This window comes from Hibiscus syriacus, unplaced genomic scaffold (assembly GCF_006381635.1).
Source record: "Hibiscus syriacus cultivar Baekdansim isolate YM2019G1 unplaced genomic scaffold, ASM638163v2 tig00117027_pilon, whole genome shotgun sequence".
Classification (NCBI taxonomy): domain Eukaryota; kingdom Viridiplantae; phylum Streptophyta; class Magnoliopsida; order Malvales; family Malvaceae; genus Hibiscus; species Hibiscus syriacus.
In genome coordinates this window covers 452629-468611 of record NW_024063530.1, presented here as the reverse complement: position 1 = coordinate 468611, position 15983 = coordinate 452629, and the positions used below count along the sequence as shown (strand labels likewise).

The 15983-nt window shown below is 33.6% G+C and overlaps 1 protein-coding gene across 3 annotated transcripts; it reads left to right on the top strand.

The window, feature by feature from the left end:
• The first annotated feature begins 404 nt into the window (after positions 1–404).
• Positions 405–14948, top strand: LOC120196136 (leucine-rich repeat protein 1-like). Of its 3 annotated transcripts, XM_039198010.1 has the most exons (8): positions 405–420; positions 11617–11639; positions 11675–11965; positions 13318–13389; positions 13556–13699; positions 13956–14027; positions 14116–14187; positions 14797–14948. In XM_039198010.1, the coding sequence occupies exons 3-8, from the start codon at positions 11757–11759 to the stop codon at positions 14867–14869; spliced, it is 642 nt and encodes a 213-aa protein (XP_039053941.1). In that variant the 5' UTR covers positions 405–420; positions 11617–11639; positions 11675–11756; the 3' UTR covers positions 14870–14948. The 3 variants fall into 3 exon arrangements, with proteins under 3 accessions (XP_039053941.1, XP_039053943.1, XP_039053942.1); XM_039198012.1 differs by lacking the exon at positions 405–420 and having other exon boundaries at positions 11618–11658; positions 11732–11965; XM_039198011.1 differs by lacking the exons at positions 405–420; positions 11617–11639 and having other exon boundaries at positions 11665–11965.
• Positions 14949–15983: the final 1035 nt, after the last annotated feature.

Here is a 15983-nt window from a genome sequence, read left to right as displayed (position 1 = left end):
ACTTCCCGATTTGTTGAAATCGAGCTCTCCGCCGTTCAAAATTGTGAACCGAGCTTTATAAGTATCTCGAAATCGCTTAAAATAATTTTTAGAAATTTTCGGATTTTATCACTGTTCACGCCCCCACGCGCCGCCATGCGCGTGGGGAAGGGAAAAGTGACCGGTTTGACCGGTTTTGGAACTGTTTTGACCGTTTGACGGTCACAACCCGACCCGACCCGTTGACCCGACCCGACCCGACCCGTTGACCCGACCCGACCCGTTGACCCGACCCGACCCGTTGACCCGACCGTTGACCGTTGACCGGAGTTGACCACTGTTGACCAAAACTTTGAATGGCTTTGATCGGGCATTAAACGACCTTTGACTTCGACCGAGTATACCTATCCTGACATTTTTCGACGTTCCAAATCCGATTCTGCTGTCCGTTTTTCGAAATTAGAACCCGAATGCCTCGAAATTGTCAGTCAAACCCGTTGACTTTGATTTTGACCGAAAATTCCAAATTTCGGAAAAGTCATATTTTATGCTTTCAACGTCCTGAATCCGAATCCAAAGTCCGTTTCGCCAAATTCGAACTCGGTAAGCCATCTTCACTGATTTATCACCCGATTCGATCGTTTATCGTAATTAAGCTCCGTTTCTGATATAATTTATGTTGATATGTATCTGAGGAATTATTGGAAGTTGAATTGAAGATCAAAGGCGTTCGAAGGAATTTATGGTCGATCAGTATTGCACGAAAATCGAGGTAATACTTACTACCTCTTTATGTTTTATAGAACATGTGGTATTGGTAAATGCATGAATGGAAATGTTGGTCTTATATGTGTAATAAATGAAGATCTACACTAGATATGAATACGGTAGAAAATAGATAACTGAATATGGCTCAGATGATTATTATAAGAAATTAGAGGACAGTTGGAATTAAATTACAAGTTCTGAAATTAAGTGATAAAAATCAATCATGGATTGTATATTATAATTTATCTCATTAAAGGTACTTAGATAATTATGAGAATATTTCGATTAGGTAAAATTACGAAATTACCCTTATGGTGGAAAATGACAAGAATTGTCTCTGGAAGTAGATTAATAATCTGAAAAGAATTATTGATCTGCTAAAACTATCATGTGCATAAGGAAATGTTAGTTTTACTTGGAAATTTGGATACCGTTTTTAACACCAAGAGGTTTATGCAAGATACTATAAGTCTGTTAAGGAATCACTTAAGATCAGAGAAGGTTCGGAAAAATACTTAGAGGATTCGTACTTAAGTCGATTAAGTACAGATTTGATTGTTAAGATCATGACTTAGCATGAAAATTCATGATATTCCGTTTGTAAAATTTGAGAAGACACTTGACTCGAAAATATCCGAATAATGAGTAAATACTTGAAGAAGAAATTTAATGGGGTATTTTGCTGTCAGAATTGTTCGAAAGGACTAAAGTAAAAGATATAAATTGGAATTAAATAATAAGACCGAATGGAGGAAAAAGATTGAAATACCGTGGATCTGTAAAATGACCAAAATACCCCTGTAATGGAAATGACTCAAGAATGTCACCAAGCTAAGGAATGATTGGATATCATCGAGCTCTGAAATGAATGGAATAAAACTGAACATCAAAATTACCAAAATACCCTTATGGCCTAAAGTAAGTAAATGTCTTGGATTAATTAAAGAATCCAAATAAGCAGGTATTGGCCTACCTTTAAAAGTAATTGAACACAATTTAAGTGAGTAGATCAACCCTAAAGCTATGTCAATACCTGAATGACATAGATATTACTGGAATGCGTGTTCGTTCTTAAGTTTGACTCGATGATAAATTTTAGAAGTATTCAACTTAGTTCAAACTCTGGATCGCATTCAGTACTAAGAATTGGACGTTTGCATGACAAATCAGCCACAAAGACCAAATTGAATGTAACGGAAGTGCAACATGTGTCTGAAAAATCAGGAACGCTTGAATTACTCTGGAAAATCCCGAAGTATCTGGAATGGACTTAAATAAATTAAGTAACCACAAGGACTGAGGATTGAATAAGTGAGTTGGATGAATCTGGAAATGTTAATGAACATATATGATGTAATGTTCTTATGGATTATGAATTACAAAATCAAGTACGTCAGTATTTCATGATATGGTGAAAACGTGAACATGAAATAAAGACATTAGAAGATTTATTCAACGTTAATTTCGAAAATGAAATATGAACAAGAATTTGTGGTATTAAAGGGTAAATACCCTGGAAGGAAAATGAATTGACCAGTCGACATAGATTGTTAAGGTTATGAATCTTCGTTCTCAAGTTGTTCGATCCGATCAATTGACATGGATGCAAAGGATTCTGAATACCCTTCTGATTACGTACAACTTCTGAAAATTGTCCGAATAAGATATGATCCTGATAATTCACATTCTGAAAACTGATGATTCCGTCAGTTATTGAACTTTTACAATAGTGATTCTAAATTCCGACATTCTATCGGTATACTGAAGATCCATATTTCTCTACTTGCTAAGATTATCCAGTACCTTTGAAATATTTGTAAACTCTGGTGTGTTCCCTACTTATATGAATATTTTATCTGATTTCTGATTTGAATTCTGTTTTGACATCTGATCTGAAATCTGTTTGTGCTCAGGGTCTAATGGCAGTGCGGTTGGGTGTATGGTTCTGGGGAACCTACACATTTATGATGTGAACGGATGGGGGTATATATATATATATGTTTTAAAAGATCTGTATCTTTTTACTGAATTTTTCGAGAACACACTAGAAAACCTATTCTGATCTCCTCAACTCAGTCATCCGAAATACTCTGAACTGAAAGCTCATTGTCCGTTACCACCCGAAATATCAGTAGAATCTTGCTCAGCATAAAAATATGTAAATGCTCAGAAGCAATAAGGAAATAAATATTATCTGTATCTGCACGTTCATCAGCATCATCTGGTAGTTCTGTATTACTGAGCTTTCCAAAGCTCACTCTATTACTCACCTTTCAGGTTTAAAAGAATTGTACCAGTGCATCTATCGACTCAGTAAGGGAGTTCTTCCGGCGTTGTTGCAGAGTATGGTACATGTGATTAGGGGGCATGTAATTGTATTTTGATTATATACGAGTCTGGAAATATGTTTTATTTTAAATAGTGACAAATGATTTTATAAGTTTACATGTTCTGATAAAAAGATTTAAATTTTCCGCTATTTTTACAATGGGTCGCTCCGGTGGCCCTAATGTGACCCGGATCGGATCCGGGCTACCCTTATCGGTCTGGGGGTTACATTAGTGGTATCAGAGCTATGGTTTGAGTCAAAATTTTCAAGATAGACCGTCGGTCAAATGTCAAAATATGTCTGTCGTACATGCCCCTAGACTGCAATCGTACCTCTCTGAGCCGGAACTCCAGGGCTGAGTCCCTATCTGTATTGAGTAAACCAAAGTTTCTATCTGCTAAGACTATACTTGTACAAAAAGGAATACCAGTAACCCTGTCTAAACGCTGTAAAGTATCTCATGAGCCATGTGAGAGTTATTCATCTGAGAATTCTGACTCGACTCGGAAATGAAATTGAGATATGTTGCTGCTCTACGAGCCTATTCACCCAATGCTGAATTGATTTCACAAGAATAAAGTTGTTCTGATTATTTACTTGGACTGAGGGAGAATTCTGAAGAGATTGATTACTCGAGAAAATTTTAAATTCTTTTATTGAAATAAGGAAAATTTATGATAAGAATGTATGCTCAGTTGGTTAAGGATAAGTGGATGAATCGTACTTTTATAAAAGCTATTGATAGATTTGAAAGAACTGATGGAAGTTTCATTTATGCAATTATGTGACATGAATGAATTCGAGGACGAATTTTTTTTTAAGGAGGGGAGAATTGTAACACCCCATTTAGGGGCTAAATTTAAGAAAATATAAATTGTGGATTTAATTTGGTATTTTGAAAGAAATAAGGGATTAAATTGTAAGATTTCAAAGTTGATAGACCGTTTTAAGAAGTGCATGAAGTTCAGTGGCTAAACTTGGTTTAGCCATTTTTAATTATGAGATGTTATAAACCCCCAGACTCCGTATGTTTCTGGAAAATTTTCCCGTTTTCCTCTCCCGTTCTCCCTACTTCCAACTCCGATCTACTCGTCGTCCGACCTCCAAACGACAAGCCGAAACAATCGTGTTCGTTGTCAACCGAGGAACAAAACCCCTCAAACCTTTCGTCGTGAATCATCGCCGTTCGTCGTGAATTTCGTCGGAAGTATCGTCGGTAATAACTCGGTTTTTAGTTGGTTTTTCATCGATTCACGACGATCGGGTCATCCGTTTACGACACCTCCCACACCATCGTGTTCCTTGTGCCGTTCCGAGTCCACCGGTGTTCTTCTTTTCTCCGGCGGCGTCGCGCGTTGGGAGGTGAACCGGTCAAACTTCCCGATTTGTTGAAATCGAGCTCTCCGCCGTTCAAAATTGTGAACCGAGCTTTGTAAGTATCTCGAAATCGCTTAAAATAATTTTTAGAAAATTTTCCGGGATTTTATCACTGTTCACGCGCCCCCACGCGCCGCCATTGCGCGTGGGGAAGGGAAAAGTGACCGGTTTGACCGGTTTTGGAACTGTTTTGACCGGTTTGACCGGTCACAACCCGACCCGACCCGTTGACCCGACCCGACCCGTTGACCCGACCCGACCCGTTGACCCGACCCGACCCGTTGACCCGACCCGACCCGTTGACCCGACCCGTTGACCGTTGACCGGAGTTGACCACTGTTGACCAAAACTTTGAATGGCTTTGATCGGGCATTAAACGACCTTTGACTTCGACCGAGTATACCTATCCTGACAATTTTTCGACGTTCCAAATCCGATTCTGCTGTCCGTTTTTCGAAATTAGAACCCGAATGCCTCGAAATTGTCAGTCAAACCCGTTGACTTTGATTTGACCGAAAATTCCAAATTTCCGAAAAGTCATATTTTATGCTTTCAACGTCCTGAATTTCGACGTTCCAAATCGATTCTGCTGTCCGTTTTTCGAAATTAGAACCCGAATGCCTCGAAATTGTCAGTCAAACCCGTTGACTTTGATTTTGACCGAAATTCCAAATTTCCGAAAGTCATATTTTATGCTTTCAACGTCCTGAATCCGAATCCAAGTCCGTTTCGCCAAATTCGAACTCGGTAAGCCATCTTTCACTGATTTATCACCCGATTCGATCCGTTTATCGTAATTAAGCTCCGTTTCTGATATAATTTATGTGATATGTATCTGAGGAATTATTGGAAGTTGAATTGAAGATCAAAGGCGTTCGAATGGAATTTTTATGGTCGATCAGTATATTGCACGAAAATCGAGGTAATACTTTACTACCTCTTATGTTTTATAGAACATGTTGGTATTGGTAAATGCATGAATGGAAATGTTTGGTCTTATATGTGTAATAATGAAGATCTACACTAGATATGAATACGGTAGAAAATAGATAACTGAATATGGCTCAGATGATTATTATAAGAAATTAGAGGACAGTTGGAATTAAATTACAAGTTCTGAAATTAAGTGATAAAGAATCAATCATGGATTGTATATTATAATTTATCTCATTAAAGGTACTTAGATGATAATTATGAGAATATTTCGATTAGGTAAAATTACGAAATTACCCTTATGGTGGAAAATGACAAGAATTGTCTCTGGAAGTAGATTAATAAATCTGAAAAGAATTATGATCTGCTAAACTATTCATGTGCATAAGGAAATGTTAGTTTTACTTGGAAATTATGGATAACCGGTTTTTAACACCAAGAGGTTTATGCAAGATAATAAGTCTGTTAAGGAATCACTTCAGATCGAGAAGGTTCGGAAAGCAATTAATCATAAGATCTCTAAATTATTATTTTCGTTAAAAGCTAATATCGAAATTATCTGGTTAAGAAATTACAGAAATACCCTTAAGATCGAATAGTCTGAGTTAACCCTGAATGAGAAAATACTTAGAGGATTCGTACTTAAGTCGATTAAGTACAGATTTGATTGTTAAGATCATGACTTAGCATGAAAATTCATGATATCCGTTTGTAAAATTTGAGAAGACACTTGACTCGAAAATATCCGAATAAGAGTAATACTGAAGAATAATTAATGGGGGTATTTTGCTGTCAGAATTGTTCGAAAGGACTAAAGTAAAAGATATAAATTGGAATTAAATAATAAGACCGAATGGAGGAAAAAGATTGAAATACCGTGGATCTGTAAAATGACCAAATACCCCTGTAATGGAAAGACTCAAGAATGTCACCAAGCTAAGGAATGATTGGATATCATCGAGCTCTGAAATGAATGGAATAAAACTGAACACAAAATACCAAAATACCCTTATGGCCTAAAGTAAGTAAATGTCTTGGATTAATTTAAGAATCCAAATAAGCAAGGTATTGGCCTACCTTTAAAGTAATTGAACCCATTTAAGTGAGTAGATCAACCCTAAAGCTATGTCAATACCTGAATGACATAGATATTACTGGAATGCGTGTTCGTCTTCTTAAGTTTGACTCGATGATAAATTTTAGAAGTATTCAACTTAGTTCACTCTGGATCGCATCAGTACTAAGAATTGGACGTTTGCACGACAAATCAGCCCAAAGACCAAATTGAATGTAACGGAAGTGCACATGTGTCTGAAAAATCAGGAACGCTTGAATTACTCTGGAAAATCCGAAGTATCTGGAATGGACTGAATGCTAAATAAATTAAGTAACCACAAGGACTGAGGATTGAATAAGTGAGTTGGATGAATCTGGAAATGTTAATGATATATGATGTAATGTTCTTATGGATTATGAATTACAAAATCAGTACGTCAGTATTTCATGATATGGTGAAAAACGTGAACATGAAATAAAGACATTAGAAGATTATTCAACGTTAATTTCGAAAATGAAATATGAACAAGAATTTGTGGTATTAAAGGGTAAATACCCTGGAAGGAAAATGAATTGACCAGTCGACATAGATTGTTAAGGTTGAATCTTCATTCTCAAGTTGTCGATTATCCGATCAATTGACATGGATGCAAGGATTCTGAATACCCTTCTGATTACGTACAACTTCTGAAAATTGTCCGAATAAGATATGATCCTGATAATTCACATTCTGAATAAACTGATGATTCTGTCAGTTATTGAACTTTTTACAATAGTGATTCTAAATTCCGACATTCTATCGGTATACTGAAGATCCATATTTCTCTACTTGCTAAGATTATCCAGTACCTTTGAATAATATTTGTAAACTGGTGTGTTCCTACTTATATGAATATTTATTGATTTCTGATTTGAATTCTGTTTTGACTGATCTGAAATCTGTTCTGATTCCTAACCTGGATTCTGTTCTGATATCTGATCTGAATTATTTTTGATTTCTGATATCTCCGTTTACCGACGGATAAATGTTTTATCTGGGGGTTTATTGTTGGAGGAAGATTATCTGCAGACTCCTCGGCTTTGTGCTCAGGGTCTAAATGGCATGTGCGTTGGGTGTATGGTTCTGGGGAAACCTACACATTTATGATGTGAACGGATGGGGTATATATTATATATGTTTTAAAAGATCTGTATCTTTTTACTGAATTTTTCGAGAACACTAGAAAACTATTTGATCTCCTCAACTCAGTCATCCGAAATATTTCTCTGAACGAAAGCTCATTGTCCGTTACCACCCGAAATATCAGTAGAATCTCTGCTCAGCAAAAAATATGTAAATGCTCAGAAGCAATAAGGAAATAAATATTTATCTGTATCTGCACGTTCATCAGCATCATCTGGTAGTTCTGTATTACTGAGCTTTCCAAAGCTCACTCTATTACTCACCTTTTCAGGTTAAAAGAATTGTACCAGTGCATCTATCGACTTCAGTAAGGGAGTTCTTCCGGCGTTGTTGCAGAGTATGGTACATGTGATTAGGGGGCATGTAATTGTATTTTGATTTATATACGAGTCTGGAAATATGTTTTATTTTTAAATAGTGACAAATGATTTATAAGTTTACATGTTCTGATAAAAAGATTTAAATTTTCCGCTATTTTTACAATGGGTCGCTCCGGTGGCCCTAATGTGACTTCCCGGATCGGATCGGGCTACCCTTATCGGTCTGTGGGGGTTACAAGTATAAATGGATGTTTTGGTTGGTTTGATTATTTACTTTAAATTAAAAATTCTATTGAGATTAAATTTTTTTTGTTGAAATGGCATCCAGATAATAAATATTACGTCTTGATGATGTTCATATTTCCTCGACCGAGCTGACTACGGTAAAATTTCATTCTTTTATTTGATTTTTGTAAAAATTGCAATATTAATATTTATTATTTTTAAATTTTTATTAATTATTTTATTTTATATTTGTAGCAAGAATAACAGGGCATTCATCATCGAGGAATAACGAATGAAAAGCCACATGAGCAAATTGTGATTTATCTTCAACAACCCAGATTGTATTTAGCCACATTTTTCGTGGTTTTAAGGTGACGCCGACATTAATGTCGGCGTTGATTGAACGTTAGAGGCCCAAAACTCATACGTTTCATTTTCCTTGTGATAGAGTGACCATAACATTAGAAGATGTTGTGTATCAATTTGGCGTTTCGATTAATGGAATGTCATTGATGATTTACAACAATTATGCGCGAGATATGTTTATTTATGATTTATTGGGAAATGAGGCTCCAACCGATGTTATCGATGGGATGCGAATACGAATGACATAGTTGGAAAAATAATTTAGAGTGAATTAACAATCAACCGAGCAAGAGGTGAAATATGCAGCCTGAACATATCTTATGACGTTGATTGGAGGGTTCTTGTTATCGGATAAATCGATGAATTTGGTGCACGCCTAATATATTTTGGTATTGGAAGATTTCCTTATATGTCGCCAATATAGTTGGATTCCACGATTTTAGCTTTTTTGTATCGTGAACTTTGCAAGACGACCATAGTGATTAGAGGACAAAAAACGAATATAGTGGGTTGTTTAGTTTTACTCCAATCATGGGCGTGGTATCGTCTCCCGTTTTTATGCCTATTACATCCGCTCCTATCGAGTTTCTGTTCCCCGCAAGATAAATTTATATATTTAAATTATAGAAATTTTTGAAAATTACAATAAATAGTGTAGTTGTTAATTTGTATTTATTATGTTGTTTAGATGGCGACACTGAATAACCGTACAAAGTTGTCGGATGCAACCAAAGTAGATATCCAGATGATGATCAATATTATCGATAGACATGCAGTAAATATTATTAATTTTTCCATTAACATTGAAATTTATAATATTAATTCTTTAACTATACTAACATAATATTTTTGATAATTAGAACTCCAATATAATCGTTAAAACTCGTCATACTAGCGTTACGAGTTCCTTTGATTTAAAAAAAAAAATTTATTGTTGGCCAATGGTTCTCTCAACAACAAAAAAATTCAAATTTCCAACTTGGAAGTAGTCACTCTTCCTTGTCCCAATAAAAAAATATTACTGTTTTTAAAATCTTTTTTATTACGAAAAAATAATTTTATTGGGTGATGAGTCCCCAATAATATATTAAATAAATTAGGTTTGCAGGACCCACGTACATGAGAACATTAAATAATATTATCTCATGCGGTAAATATTATTAATTTTTTTATTAAATAAAAATTTACAATATTGATTCTTTAACTATGCTAACATAATATTTTTTATAATTGAAACGCTAATATAGTTGTTGAAAATCGTCATACTAACGTGACGAGTTCTGTTTGATTTTTAAAAAACTTGAACGTTGGCCAACGATCCCCTCAACGGCCAAAAAATTCAAAATTTCAACTTGAAAGTTGTCACGCTTTCGTGTCCCAATAAAAAATTATTACTTTTTTAAAATCTTTTTTATTACAAAAAATATTTTTTTATTTGACTCGTCACGTTGAAGAACCTAAAAAATTCAAATTTTCAACTTGGAAGTCGTCACGCTTCCGTGTCCCAATAAAAATTATTACTTTTTTTAAAATCTTTTTTATTACGAAAACAATAATTTGTATTGGGTCATGTGTCCCCAAAATATATTAAATAAATTAGGTTTGCGAGACCCACGTCTCTGAGAACATTAAATAATAATATCACATAGAACTCGTAACATCAGCGTGTAACTTCTATAAGGACTGTAACAATTATCGTAGATCCCAAAATAAAAACTTATTTACCCTATTGGGCTAAATAAATGGCTCGCTCAGATTATTGCCCCAACTCTGCCGAAAGGTTAGTACATATTCTATTTTAAATACTTGATCATCAAAAACCTTTGTTTCATAAATATTTTTATATAAGTAAATTTAATTATCAAATAATCTTTTATCATTAAAATTATTATAATAAACTAATTTAATTATTAATTAAAAATTTAAATTAATATCTAATAATTATTTTAAATATATAATTAAAGAGTATATACAATACAGCATCATTTATAGTTTAAATTTTATATAAATGAATTATTAGTAATCTCTTAAATTTTATATAAATATAAAATATGACGCAAATATATGAATTGCCGCGTTAAATGAGTATGAAACAAAGATTTGGACGTATTCAAAAATTAAGTCCACTATATTATTATTTTACATATAAAACCAAAGTGGTGGAGCTGGTCAGATTCCTCATACTTTTCCAACAGTAATTAGGAAATAAATTGTGATTAAATATAATATAAGGTATATTTCCTTTCAAATTTAAATTAAATATTTATTATTTTAGTATGACTTAACTATTTGAAAATTCGAGCGAATGTAATTAAATTAACCAAATTACAGTTTAGAAATAACAAAAGAAATGATTGAGATTACTTAAAGCCACTTTTATTATCCAATTTTCCTTACATTTATTTATTCATTTTTATAAAAAGAAAAAGAGAAAAAAACTATTTAAAGTATAAATTATATGTTTAATCAAATTTTTGTTTCAATAAAAAGAAAATAATTTTAAAATATAAATGAAGTTGAATTCATTAAATGATTTCAATGATAAAAGTAAATATTATATTTTAAAAAACTTAAATTAAAATATAATTACGTCTGTAAATGTATATATACATTATAGATTAATTTTTTTAAATAGTTTAGAATGATTCTAGGATACCATATATTCATAATCTTTCTTACCTTACAAACATAACTACTCGAACCTAAAATCTAAAAAAATAATACTCTATTTAATCATTAAAATTATTTAATATATTCATAAATTATAAATATTAATCTATAATCATCCAAATTAATAAAAAAAACACCAATGAAATTAATGTTAGATCTTAGATGGGCCCGTGTAAGTCAATAGAAGACTTTAGTAGTTGCACATATTGTACGCAAAGTTGATTGTGGAAAAAAGATGAATCAGTTTAGTCAAACAAAGACCAACTCACCCCAAAACCAACGTTTTCCTCTTCCTTTTTCCACCGTCGCTACTGATTTTTACGTTGATTTTACTTTATTTTCCTTAAAAAAAAGTTGGGGGGGGGGGGAAGAAGCATAAAAGGAGAGACCATGTTTTACTCTGCCATTCCCCTTGGAAATTTGGTGGAAGTAGTGGCTAGAATCTTTAAAAAGGCCAACCCCTCATCTCCATCTCATTTCTTCTTTGTTGTCCTCTCTTCCTTATCATTAAATACTAGCCCCAACAGAGCAGCTGCAACTAACATCATCCATGGCGGCACCGATCTGGCTATGGGCTTTTGCTGTGTCCCTGGCTCTGATTCCATCTGCTTTTGGAAACTCCGAGGGAGATGCTCTTTACACGTTGAGAAAAAGTTTAGTCGATCCGGATAACGTACTCCAGAGCTGGGATCCGAACCTTGTTAATCCTTGTACTTGGTTCCACGTTAGTTGTAACCAAGATAGTCGAGTCACCCGAGTGTATGCTGATTTCTCTCTCTCTCTCTCGTTTGTTTTTTTGAAATTTTTCGTTGTTTTCTTTTTATTTGTCCTTTTTAAGAAATAAAAGAACTAAATTGTTATATATGATTTGAGGACATGTTAGATCCCTTGTACTTGCTTCGTTTAAACTGGGTTTGGATTTTTTTTTGTTTATTTTACTCTCATGTTTTTTATCGGGAAAAAGTGGGTAAATTCTTTAGAAAACTGTTGGATTGAACGAGCTTGTACTTCTTCTGCTTATTAGTAGTAGTTATTACAAAAAGGCAACTACGGAGCTTATTGAAGTTTTTTCATCCGGAATATTGATAGATTTGGCTCCATAATACCCTTTATCTTGGTTAATTGTGACGTTTGAATCATATTCTAGTTTATGTTTTAGATCTTAAATAGTGTTGTAATGCCCAAGGTTTTGGTTTTTGGAGGATTCATTTCCTTTGCAAGTGTTGGGTTATGCTGTTATAAGCAGAATTACTTCACAGTTCACATTTTCCTTAACATGTTTGTGTTTGTTTCAACGGAAGTTGTACAATTGTCTGCCTGAATAAGAGCTATATATGTATTTTAATCTTCTTTTCCCTTTATTATGGGAAGAAGATTGCCTTTTTGCCCTGTTGTTTAGTTTTTTGTTTGTTCTTCAATTTGGAGCTTTAGATATTTTGAGTGTTGCTTTTGTCGAAGTTTGGAACTAGATGTGTCTATAACCTACATGTCCCTTTGAGAAGAGCAGCTTTGTAATTTATGACATAGAAAGGGTTACAAGGTGGTAGGTTTTTTGTTGGTTTTGATTAAACAGTTTTAGAAGTAGGTTTCAATTTGGTAAGAGGTGTACCATTTGCATGCTTTGGAAATCACGTCTTATGGGATTTTGACATGCCATGTCAAATGGTAAGTGGTTTATGCCTTTGGAGAATTCCTTTCTGTCAAACGATACATCGGGTTAGGCTGTTATAAGCAGTGTCACTTTGCAATTTCTGTAACATTTGTGTTTGAATTGATGGAATTCTTACCATTGCCTGCCCGAACAAGAACTATACATGTATGTTCATCTCCATTTCCCTTTATTCTGGAATAGAAGATTGCCTTTTTGCGTGGTTATTTAGTTTTTATCTATTCTTCAATTTGGATCATTAGACATTTTAAGTGTTTGCTTTTGTGGAAGTTTGAACTTATGACATAAAAAAGAGTATACAAGTGGGATACTTTTTGTTGGTTTTGATTAAATAATTTCAGTAATTTCTAAATACAACTTTTTATTTTATTTTCTTGAGAATTAGCACCTCGGGATTATGACATGCCATCTGAAATGATATTTTTTCCCTTTCTTTTTGCAGAGATTTGGGTAATTCCAACCTGTCTGGACATTTGGTACCTGAGCTTGGGAAGCTTGAACATTTGCAGTATCTGTATGTTCTTTCCCCTTTAACCTTTGCCCACTTCTGCTCATAGTATCTGAATTCTGGAGCTACCAACATATTTGCACGTGCATATTATTTGTTTATCAATGTTTACTTGATTATACATTGCCATGCATAGAAAACTTCACTGGTGGTTATCTTCTCTTCCATGCAGGGAGCTTTACAAAAATAACATCCAAGGAACCATCCCTGCTGAACTTGGGAACTTGAAGAGCCTCATTAGTTTGGACCTATATAACAACAACATCTCAGGGACCATTCCTCGGTCACTTGGGAAACTGAAGCATCTTGTATTCTTGTGAGTGCTCATGTCCAAGTGTTAATCACTTTATGCTTGAATAGATTATAGTCAAGCTTTCATTTCTAGAATCTAGACTTAAGAAAATGAATTATCAGGGCTTAAGATTACAGGAATTAGATAATGGTTGTCCTCTACTGGTGTTCAAAGAGTGCCACCATGATCACTCCCTTTCGAGTTATTCTCATGTCACGGACTGCAATGCTGGTAAATTTTTGTTCTTTTTGTTTTCACTTATTGCCGTTTCATTTTACAGGCGGCTTAATGACAACAAGTTAACTGGACCTATCCCTAGGGAACTTGGTGGTGTTTCAAACCTCAAAGTTGTGTAAGTATTGTGACTTTAACTACCATTATCTGGATTTCTGAGAAGCCTTAGACTTATGGTCTTTGAAATTTTACCTCGTTTCTTCTAGTGATGTCTCAAACAATGATTTATGTGGACCAATTCCTACCAGTGGACCATTTGAGCACATTCCTCTGAACAAGTGAGCTTACCCCCCCTCTCTTATTATTATTTTTTTAAATCTGGTTACATTTCATGATCATTTACTATGATGTCAGTTGTACGTGAAACCTTTAAAGCTGTAAAGGTTAAGCTGGATTTCTAACTCTTTTTTTTATGCACATGTGGTAATAATGATAATTTTGATTTTGGGATAAACTATAAAGACTTTGAAGAGTTTCTCGAGGAATGTTTAAAATTAAATGTAAATGACTACATCATTTAAAGCCTTTGGAGAAGATCAAGCTCAATTTATATCTGCTCTGTAGATAAGCTAGGCATATTCCTTGTTTGTGGCCTTCTGCCCTTCACTGTGCTTTTGCTATCAGTCTTAGTTATTAATGGCAGTTTTGCAGAAAGACACCGTGCTCTTTATTCCTTTACACCATAATGCACATTAACGAGAGTCTCTTGGCTAGTATAGCTTCAGTTATTTTAGGTGTTCCTGATTGACGATCTGCCTTTAAGTTTCTGCTTTATTTCTTCATTGACGGCTTCGTTGGTGCACATTGCTAATATTTTAGAGCTATTTGTTTCTTTTGTTTTCCGTGTGCAACGTCACTGATCTTCAATATTTTTCCAAAATATGTAGCTTCGAGAAAAACCCTCGCCTAGAAGGTCCCGAGCTTCTGGGGCTCGCTAGTTACGACACGAATTGCTCGTGAAGTACAGGTTGATGTTATAAAGGTTGGAGTTGAATATGTACTCGCATGGTTTTAGGCCTATAAAAAATTCATAGATGTGAGAAATGATGATAAATGTTACATCTTAAATATCTTATTATGTAATTTATATCAATTTTAAGTTTTTAAGTGTTAATTAACTTCATAAATGATATTATAATGATATAACACATATCACGTTATTATTTTATGTAATCTTGTACATGCTATCTTATTATGTTATGTGATAAGACTTATGATACATTATTAATTAAGTATATATAAAAATGTCACATCAATAAAATATATTGATCATTTGTTGATTAATGATTTTTATCTAATATGGGAATTTCGATCAAAAATATTGATGTGACATTTCACAATACTAATATAGTAGTGTACAATGTCGACTTGATTAATGATGTGGTCAATAGGTTAAATTGTTTTTTTCTACTTGAGTTTGAGAGTCAAATTGATATATATATATTTTTTAAAGTTCAAAGACTCTTTAAACTTTTTGATAATAAAAGCTCATACCCTTGACATATTTAGTGTTCAAACCCAAAACATCAATAGATAATAACAAATCTCTTAACCATTGAGATCGTTTGATTCGTACTACTTAAAATATTTAAAAAACCATAACACATACGTTAAATTCTAAACCCTAAGATCAAATATTAAAGCGTAAAACATATAAACCTAAACTCTAAACAAGACACTTAACCAATATGAAACTATGGAGACAAATATAAATGATAATAAATAAGTTAAATCTCTAATTATTTTTTTGAACGAAAAATATGTATTAAGTAGCAATAGCATTTGAAAGAATAACATGTACAATACGATATGACAAACATAAGAAAAATAATAAGATTGGCGATGGGAGGTTGTCCAATGAGCAAGTTCATGCATTTCGTATTAGCATTCCGACAAATATACGAAACTTTGATATAAAAATCATCACTGATATAAATTTAATTATTAAATAATTAATATAAAATTTTAAAATTATAAGATTATGATTTATTTTACCTAATTTTAAAATTAATAAGAATTTAATTAATATTTAAACTAAAAAAAATAAGAATTACACCTAGTTTATTTAATTTAA

What these genes read in the sequence shown, in the direction of transcription:
- LOC120196136 (XM_039198010.1), top strand. Translation starts at nt 11,757, where the DNA reads ATGGCGGCACCGATCTGGCTATGGGCTTTTGCTGTGTCCCTGGCTCTG. An exon ending in GTTTCAAACCTCAAAGTTGT is followed by an intron (nt 14,028 to 14,115) that starts GTAAGTATTGTG and finishes CGTTTCTTCTAG; the next exon opens with TGATGTCTCAAACAATGATT. An exon ending in GAGCACATTCCTCTGAACAA is followed by an intron (nt 14,188 to 14,796) that starts GTGAGCTTACCC and finishes CAAAATATGTAG; the next exon opens with CTTCGAGAAAAACCCTCGCC.